This window comes from Borostomias antarcticus, assembly GCF_949987555.1.
Source record: "Borostomias antarcticus genome assembly, chromosome: 7".
Classification (NCBI taxonomy): Eukaryota; Metazoa; Chordata; class Actinopteri; order Stomiiformes; family Stomiidae; genus Borostomias; species Borostomias antarcticus.
Window position 1 is genome coordinate 1,221,597 of NC_140240.1, and position 9,935 is coordinate 1,231,531.

The 9,935-nt window shown below is 41.6% G+C and overlaps 1 protein-coding gene across 2 annotated transcripts; it reads right to left on the bottom strand.

Moving 5' to 3' along the window:
* Positions 1–910: 910 nt before the first annotated feature.
* Positions 911–8,352, bottom strand: stx16 (syntaxin 16). 2 transcript variants are annotated; one of them, XM_084441183.1, is made up of 8 exons: positions 8,043–8,352; positions 5,720–5,827; positions 5,069–5,209; positions 4,381–4,543; positions 4,035–4,123; positions 3,622–3,765; positions 2,313–2,393; positions 911–2,177 (listed from the first exon to the last, which is right to left on the bottom strand). In XM_084441183.1, exons 1-8 carry the CDS (start codon positions 8,121–8,123, stop codon positions 2,076–2,078), a joined length of 909 nt encoding a protein of 302 aa, XP_084297309.1. In that variant the 5' UTR covers positions 8,124–8,352; the 3' UTR covers positions 911–2,075. The 2 variants fall into 2 exon arrangements, with proteins under 2 accessions (XP_084297309.1, XP_084297308.1); XM_084441182.1 differs by having other exon boundaries at positions 7,992–8,352.
* Positions 8,353–9,935: the final 1,583 nt, after the last annotated feature.

Genomic DNA, 9,935 nt, shown 5'->3' on the forward strand with positions numbered 1-9,935 from the left:
TGTCATAGAAATTGTAGTTTCACCACCTCACCACCTCCCTCAACCTTTCACATAGCTGTGCTAATCTAATTTATGACAGGATGACCTCCAGGAGGTCAACACACCTAGACGTTGTCTGCTCCAGAAGGTCATCCATGAAGGCCCTGATTGGTAGCTGGCTCAGTAGACATCACAGAGATGGTCCAGCCTGTGATGACCCCAACCTCTAGTCTGTGCCACTCTGTTACAGACCCATCTGAGACTCATGCTGAACTGGTTGTAGTCCAGGATGAGATCTGCCACTTGGGTCGGCTGTGACTCAGGAAGTAGAGTGGGTCGTCCAATGATCGTAGGGTCAGCGGTTCGAATCCCGGCTCCTCCTGTCCACATGTCAAAGTGTCCTTGGGCAAGATACTGAACCCCAAATTGCTCCTTAGCACCTTGCATGGCAGCTGCCACCATTGGTGTGTGAATGTGTGTGTATGGGTGAATGAGGCCATTGTAAAGCGCTTTGGATTGAAGCACTATATGTAAGTGCAGTCCACTTACCATTTGGCCCAGTGTACTGAAAAGTTGGCTTTCATCTTCAGGATGACCTACCAGTGCCCTACATCCTCAGGATGACCTACCAGTGCCCTACAAAACAAACATGGCGTCCTTTTCAAAGTCGTTTATTCTTGTCATACAGTGACACAAACCACACGTGTAATGGGAGACACAGAACACACATGCTGAGGTGGTCGCTGATGAAATTTGTCCTGTCCCATCCAAGCATCCTGTCAGGTAAAAAATTTCAAAATGTAAGGAAAGAAATCAAAATCATATACATATTCTTCTATTCGTTGTTTATTTTATTTTTTACAAATCTGTCAACATCCACAATAGTAAAAAAAAAAAATCAGTTAATGTACAATACCATTGGGTGATCGTTTTTCCACACTGAACAAACAACAATGATTTTTAATCGCTGTGTGCAACTAAACTTGAGAGATGGAAAATTCTCCCAAGATATCAGGTGTGAAATAATAGTCAAGGACACTTGAACAAACATAAAGCATTTATACTGGACTTAAAAGTGAAATAATTAATTCCAATTAACAGATATTCATTCCATCTTTAGATGTGTATAAGCTCATGTTTCAAGTGTGCATTTTCACCACCTTCCCCAAGGTCCTCGGAATGAGTAGAAATCCTGCGCTCAATAAGACCACTTTAACCATATATTTAAACTAAAAATAAATAGTTATTTATTCATATCATACAGGAGAGAGTAGTTTTACAGCCATGACAAAACCAACCAGTCTTTCAATATGTGCAAACTGCAAGAGGGATTAAAGACGAGAGAAAACTGATGTATAATGTGCAATATTGGACAGAAGAGGGTCATGAAACGGAAAAAATAATCAAGTGAGCTGAAATATAGCTTCTTGACACTGATTTGGTAAATAATAATAATAAAAAATCTCAGAGGGTAGAGTACAGATGTTTGTCCCTTTAGCCTCCTAAAGAAAATAGAACCAAGCAGATCACCAGTGTACAAGGGAATACAGTGTCTACAGTGAATATCCATCTGGGCTGCGTTTGCTACGTTCCTCGTAGCGCTGCGACGAACGCCGTAGCTTACGATGAACGTAGCGCTACGATGCCTCTGGGAAACGCAGTCCTGTACTGTAGGTTGTGGGTGTTAAACACGTAGATGGGTTTACCAATATCTTGCAATGAAACTGGACAGATAATACTCAGCTTCCAAAGCAACAACACATTTTGTTACATAATCAACAATCTGTTGCTATGCAATGACAATCAGTAGTTCACCACTCTTCCATTTCTGTCTAGAGGATGTGTGCATGTCTGTCACTAGGTCATGTGGGCACCCTTCCTTGATCATCTCTAGACCTCTTTATGATCAGGCACCTACAGTTACATTTTCCAAGAGCCATGAAGCTGGAGGGAAGATTCTTCTGATGCTGATTGGTTGGTAGGAGCATCAGGCAGCGTCATTTGGAGGACAGATACGGACAGAGAAGACCCTCATACAAGCACACACAGATGCACACCAAACATCCACACACGTACCACAAAACAGGTTTACCAAACTAAAACTTTGTCCCAAAAAGAATAAGTATTAGAACGACGACTATGACGAAGAGGATTAAAATGACCAGCATCTTCCTGTTCTTCTTCTGATACTGTTCAGCCTACGGGGAAACCATGGAAACAAAGCAGAGGTTTCATGTTACATGTTACATGTAATGTAATGTAATGTTTCACTGAGGGACATCAATCAAGACGTTTGTATCCCGAACATCCATATAAGAGATCCATGTGTTCACCTTTTGTAATTGTTTTAAGCCGTCTTCTGTTTTGACACACGATTGCTCCACGTTGAAGTCAATTCTGTCAAGTACTGTTCCCTGATATGGGAATAAGAATATACAATCACCAGAATATACAGTCATACATGGACTACTAACATCCAATAAGCAATGCTATTAGATATATCATTCATATCAGTGGTGTAACCTTAATCATAATTGTGTTTGTGATTCATAAATGTGTAATAATTAATTGAATTAGCTGATATACAGTGCCTATAAAAGTATTCACCCCCCTTGGACTTTTTCACATTTTAATGTGTTCCAATATGGAATAAAACATTTAATTAAACATTTAATTAAAAAAAAAAAAAAAAAGTTTTTTTCCCTCCATTTTTGTAATATCTCAATACCAGGGGCTGGAAAATCATTATAGTATCGTGGGAAAAAATATTGAGACAAACTCTTTTTTTTTTGCACAGGCCTATTTATCAGTGACAAAAAAGTTTAAATTAAATCCATTTTGATTTCATGTTGTAACACAATAAAATGTGAAAGAGTCTAAGGGGGGTGAATACTTTTCATAGTCACTGTACATTAGAGCTGTCAACTGAGCACAAATTATATTCGACTTTCTCTCTTAAATATCTTTCTGAAAATTGAATATATTTGATTACTGGTAGGCCTATCATTTTGCATAGAAATGACGCACTGGTCAGTACCACTTGTAAGCACAAGAGAGCGCTTGCCGCCTATTGTCAAGAACAAGCACAGACGTATCTGTATCCAATCCAAGCAATCCAAGTAATACCCAGTCAACATGGGTGACATGTAGTGCAAATAGGGTCCTTTTATTAGGCCTTAGCCAACTGAAAACAAAACAAGAGGAATAGCCAATAGTGCTGGTTCACTTGATCAGATTCAGTGCTTGTTTACAATGTTGCCTGCCATAACGAGGAGAAGACGCACTCGGATCTTACGCCACCTAGATAGATAGACAGATACTGTATGCAGTCATTTGGCTAGTATTTTGGCCATGTTGAAAAGAATGAATACTAACGTAATGTGTTTAGGCATGATTCGATTTTTTTGTTGATACTGCTTTGCGGTAGCCTACTGTACTTATCGAAGCTACATTTTCAAGATCGACTGTGCATTTTTCCCCCCAAAGTCGACAACTAGTTGAAGTTTTAATATTTATTTGACAGCCCTAATGTACATAACATGATTGATTAGCTTTAGATTTTCTTGATTAAGATAGGTATTATATTAATTAAGATGTACTATATTGATTAAGATGTGTTATGTACGCTAACTTGTCACACACCTGCTCCACCACCATTCCAGCCAGATCTCGGAATATCTCGTTCAGGTCAGAGATGGACTGGACGATCTGCCGTATCTCCCTCTCTCGCTCCTCCACCAGAACCGTGTTCTGCTCCACCAGAACCAGCTGGTCGTCTGTGAAGCCCTGGAGGAACGTCATATTATGGGATGGCAAGTGTCAGGTCCTCTGAGGGAGAGTGCCATTTAGATATATTCTTTTACAGTCTTGAATAGAATAATATTCTTTTATCCATTATACTCTCATTATACATGGCAATAGATGACATTTCATTTAATCTCTAAAACGAACCCTTTCAAAATAAAGGTATGTATGTAAGTGTTCTAAGAATACCCACATTAATGCTATAGTATAAGATGAATCAGTTTGATTGGTGTTATCACAGCGTAGCTCACCCTGTCATACAGAGCGATGTCTTCATCTTCTTCCATCAGAGGACCAGAATCAAAAAAGTGCTTCGATCTCTCCTCACGATTCTTCATCCCTGAAAAAGAGGGAATACATACGAGAGTAATTACAAACCATAGCTGATCTACAAGGGTGGATGGGTGGTTATATATGGAAGAATTCACTAAGTGAGTGAGTGACTGTTTACTAAGTGAGTGAGTGACTGTTTACTAAGTGAGTGAGTGACTGTTTACTAAGTGAGTGAGTGACTGTTGCAGATATCTGGATATCTGCAAGGAGCAAGTAAATTCCCAAGCATGTGAAATATCACGCCTCCTTCCTAGGAGCTCGTACGTTTCAGGTAGCTGGACTGCGTGTGTCTGAAGTTGGTGGACAGCTCCTGCAGGCTCTGAGCCAGCGAGGACACCACGTTCCTCAGCAGACGCTCCTCCTGCTCGGTGCAGTGACCACAGCGCGTCTGCAGGCCGACCACGGCGCGCTGGCACCGGTGGAACATCTACACACCAGCCACGGAGAAGCAGACAAGGAAAGACATTCAGATCTCACACCAGCAACCATGACATGATGTCTCCCAGGCTTCATACTTACAGTCAGGGGTGAAAATTATATTATAATTATTATTATATATATATATATTATATATATATTATATATTATTATAATAATATAATTATATTATATTTTTGGCTCATGGTGAGTCACCTGCCAAGGGGACTGTAGATGAAAAAAATCTACCGGCTTAAGTTTTTTTTTTTTTTCAGATATCCTTTCGAAATCTAGTCGCCAATTGGAAATTTTACCTGCATTTGGCCGGTGGCAGGTGTTAATTTTCAGCCCTGCTTACAGTAGGGGAAAATACAAAAATGTCAAACTAAACAAGACCACAAGCTAGTACTAAGAGCTCCGTTTATAAGAGCATAGCCAGGCAGGTATTCCCCGTAAGATGCACCTTATAGGATGTGGCTGTAGTGGTGTTGATCACAGTACTCTAGATGCGGTTTGTTTCGTGTGAACAGTGTACCTGTGTGACCTCCTGGGTGGTGATCTCTATAGCGTGCTCCTCCTCACTGCTGTCGTCCAGTGTGGGACGGTTCATGTGTTTGTCGTGAAGAGCTGCTAGCTCCTTCATTTTCTGACGAATCCGTGTGATTTCATACTGAATCTGAAAGGAAAAAAGGTGTGATGTCATGAATTTAGTGTTACATGAAGATCATGACTGCACACCTGAGTTTATGTCATGAATTAAGTGTTACATGAAGATCATGTAACTGGGCTCTAACAACATTTGAGAGTTCTAACAAGACAGTAAATGTATTTGCAAGTAAATTGTATTTGGTATAGCACCTCACACAAACACACAGTCACAAAGTGTTTCACAGAATTAAAAACAGACAGAAACATCAGATAAGTACAATGAATTACCGACAGAAATATTGAGATGTATAATGAAAGTACAATAAAATTACAGAGACAGGACATAAACATAGAAATACAGACATTCACGGTTAAGCAGATGCCTGTCTAAAAACATGGGTCTTTAAAAAAACCGTCCACAGAGGCCACAGCTCTTTAACTGACTTTTCTTGTGGAAGGGCATTAAACAAAGGCTATCTTTTCCTATTAAGAAACAACATGTTGAAAAGGAGGGTTCATTATGAGCCTTGGTACTTACCTCATCAACTCCATCCACCCATTTGGGAGGGAGTCTCTTTGTGACTCCAATAGCCGCCTCTGGGTCCAAACTGATCCCTGAGACCAGGGCCATTCGGTCATCAGCCAGCTAACGGCAAAATGATCAAAACAAAGTATTCATCTACACATCCTGTGACTATTCCTTCTGCATTCAGACATTGTAGGTTCCTCTCAATATACACAGTATAGTATCTTGGTTGTTGAGGATTGATACAGTTCTGCTTCACAGACATTGAACAGTACCTCATCAAGCTCCTAATGTGATTGGCAGAGCCCAGGGTAGTCCCATCCAATGAGGAAAAAGCAAGAGGTGGGGTGGACAGAAGTGAGAGAAAGTGAGGCCAAGACAATAAGCAGTCCCCAGCTGACAGTCGCCCCCATGCCTACAGATTTGCTTCACAGTGATGTTTGCAGGCACTCTCACACATATACATTTATGTAGGATTTTGAGACCAAAATTAAATCACTAAGAAATGAATGAATGAACACTTTGAGATGAAAGTGAGAGAGTGAATGCAAGATAAAACACCCCTTTGCCCACATCAATAAACGATGCATTGCACGATGCACGAAACGATGCAGGAAAGCATTGGGTGTTTTACCAGATAGCACTGGTTTGCATGCAAATAGATAGGCCTGTGATAGCCATGTGATAAGATGAACATCATGAAGGCTCTCTCTTTGAAAGATATTGTGTCATTTACAAACGGAAACTGGAACACCACTCCCTTAAACCAATTCAGACTGATGTGCCGATGACATCAAACCACAAGATCATTTTCCATCAGGTTGGCATCTGTCGGCAGCAACACTGGCAATTTAGCAATATAAACTGGTCATCTGCTTCAATCAGCCAGGATTAAATGAGAATATGAATTAAATGAGAATTTGGATTAAATGAGAATTTGGATTAAAATGAGAATTTGGATTAAATGAGAATTTGGATTAAATGAGAAGTTGGACTTCAGATACCTGGACAGAGATGGAGATGACCATGCAGGTGGTTGGCATAGCAACTAACACACAATCTAAACACATCCATGTGCCTCAAATGTATGAAACAGACAAAACATAAACACCCATGAACCCAAAATATAAAGCAGAAAAGTGCTCAAACTAAATACAAAGTGCTATGGGCAGCTCTCTTCAATGCTAGCATGCACTTGCAACAAGCACTCGGGTTCACATGCAATAGACACTACTCAAAAACACACACACACACACACACACACACACACACACACATCATCCAAATGTAACGTCTGACCATCTACAACACATCTTATGGAACTGTCACTCCTGTAAATTTCCTTCAATCAAGTTAAACTGTTGCCTTCAATTGAATTCCAGGTTCTGCCTTTTCCTTGTGATTTCTTTCCCCTTCAAATGCATGTGTCATGGTCAGGGCACATCATGCATCCTGCAGGTTTATAGCAAGCTGGGGGGTCAAATCACTGAGGTATATCTGGGTCAAACATGTTGGTTGCACTTTATAATCCAGAATTAGGATGGTGGTCCAACAATGTCTTGGTCAGCCTTCAACCTTTTGTTCTGGACATGGAATCGTCTATTCTGCTCACTGGACATGTGTACGAAGCATGTGTCGTTCAACAGACATCTAGTGACCAGAGTATCCCATGTCCATAAGGTCTGAAAGGCCCAACTCGGATAGGAGGCAAAACTTGATCGCAAAACTGCAGCGAGTTTGTATCTAGCTGGCTTGAAAGAACATCTAGATACTTCTCCAGTAGCATGTATGTGATAGCCTATACTATAAAGACTTGGTAGATGGCCGCTATCTAGATTCGGCTTAACAGGCTATCTATCTATCTATCTATCTCTATCCATCTATCTATCTATCTATCTATCTATCTATCCATCTCTATCTATCTATCTATCCATCCATCCATCCATCCATCCATCCACCTACCTACCTACCTACCTACCTACCTACCTACCTACCTACCTACCTACCTACCTACCTACCTACCTACCTATCTATCTATCTATCTATCTATCTATCTATCTACCTATCTATCCATCCATCCATCTATCTATCCATCTATCCATCCATCCATCTATCTATCTATCTATCTATCTATCTCTCTCTCTATCTCTCTCTCTCTCTCTCTCTCTCTCTATCTATCCATCTATCCATCTATCTATCTATCCATCTATCTATCTATCTATCCATCTATCTATCATCACACACACACATCAGATGTTAGACGGTGGGACGGTATTAGACTCACCGCAGCATTGCTACGTGTGCTCAGAGTACCCCGGGGGTCGTGTGTACTCACTTGCTCTGCCAATATCTGACGGTTTTGGATTGAATTGTTCCGCATTAATAAGAAGGCATCGGTCAGGCGCCTAGTTGCCATGATTAATTTAAACAGGTAGAGTTTACAGCTATCAGATAACAAGCCGTGGGTCACTTAGAAGAGTCTCAAGGAGAGCTAACGGTAGCTAGCGCGGAAGCTAACTAGTAGCTAGGCTAACCTGCCCACCAGATGCCACAATAATCCCCTTTCTTTCCAACAAAAATAGACCGTTTATATTCTCTAGCTTTCAATAAATACATTAATAAAGAGATAAAATATGACCAATATGATTATTATCACAGACGCGATCGGTTGCTGCTGTCTGGCCTCTACGTGGAAAACATCAATACAGCCACGACTAGGCACTTCCGGGTCATTGTCACCAGTTATTTCAAATTAAAAGTCCCAAGGACAGCGCGGTATTTCGAATTAAAAGTCCGGTGAGAGAAGGGTTTGGGGCTTTGCTGACAGTTTCTGGATTTGGCCACAGAATAGCTATTAAAGGCAAACCAAAATCTATGCTGTGTAAACAGCATCCACTAGGCTATATGAGGATTATGTATTTGCCATTTGTTAATTTTTCTGTAACTTTGCTACGCTAGTATTTCGAGGAACGGTGTGTAACTATTTCAGTTGGAGGCTGGGGGCAGGAACAGTTGGCATTCTGGCAGCGAGGTTGGGTATGTGACGTGTCTATCCAGCAGAGGCCAGTGTTTGTGTGTAAAGCCAATTGGTAGGCTAGTGGTCAAATACTTTTGAACTAAGTAAGCACAAACACCTCGGATAAATGATCTGTTCCAATTTATTACAAAAAGGACGTCAATCTTATTTTCGATAGAAATATAATAGTACAGAGCGTAGATAACAGTACAGAGCATGACAGGGATTGACATCTGTATATTGTTGTCTATCCACCAGTGTTATGCACCAACTGACCAGAACAAATTCCTAGTAGGCCTAAAACCTGCCTGGCAATAAATCTAATTCTGAATCTGAAATGTGCTCAGTAAGATGAGGTGTAAGCTAAAAGTGTGTACCGCTAACATTTCTGTGTCAATCTTACCTACATTTACTGTTTGCAGGAGAAGACTTGACCCTGACAGACCTTCCTTTAGCCGTACCTCACCTGCAGAGCAACGTTTCCGCCAACACCACTCCCTGCGGCTGGCCCGCTGCCCCCCCCCCCACCCCCATGGTCCTGCCTCTGTCCTGGGGTAAGGACCACCACAGCTTCCCCCTGCACTGAGACCTGCTGCTGGGAGCAGATATCACGTAGCTGTCAGAGACATACTCAGTCACCCAATCACCTCCACTACGGTCACTCAATCACCTCCACTACGGTCACTCAATCACCTCCAGTACAGTGAACCCAATCACCTCCACTAGTTACCCAATCACCTCCACTACGGTCACCCAATCACCTCCACTACAGTCACTCAATCACCTCCAGTACGGTCACTCAATCACCTCCACTACGGTCACTCAATCACCTCCAGTACGGTCACCCAATCACCTCCACTACGGTCACTCAATCACCTCCAGTACAGTGAACCCAATCACCTCCACTAGTTACCCAATCACCTCCACTACGGTCACCCAATCACCTCCACTAGTTACCCAATCACCTCCACTACGGTCACCCAATCACCTCCACTATGGTCACCTAATCACCTCCATTAGTCACCCAATCACCTCCACTACAGTCAACCAATCACCTCCACTACGGTCACCCAATCACCTCCACTACGGTCACCTAATCACCTCCATTAGTCAACCAATCACCTCCACTACGGTCACCCAATCACCTCCACCACAGTCACCCAATCACCTCCACTACGTCAAGTCATGTCATTTTCCAAAAGTGCAGAGTTT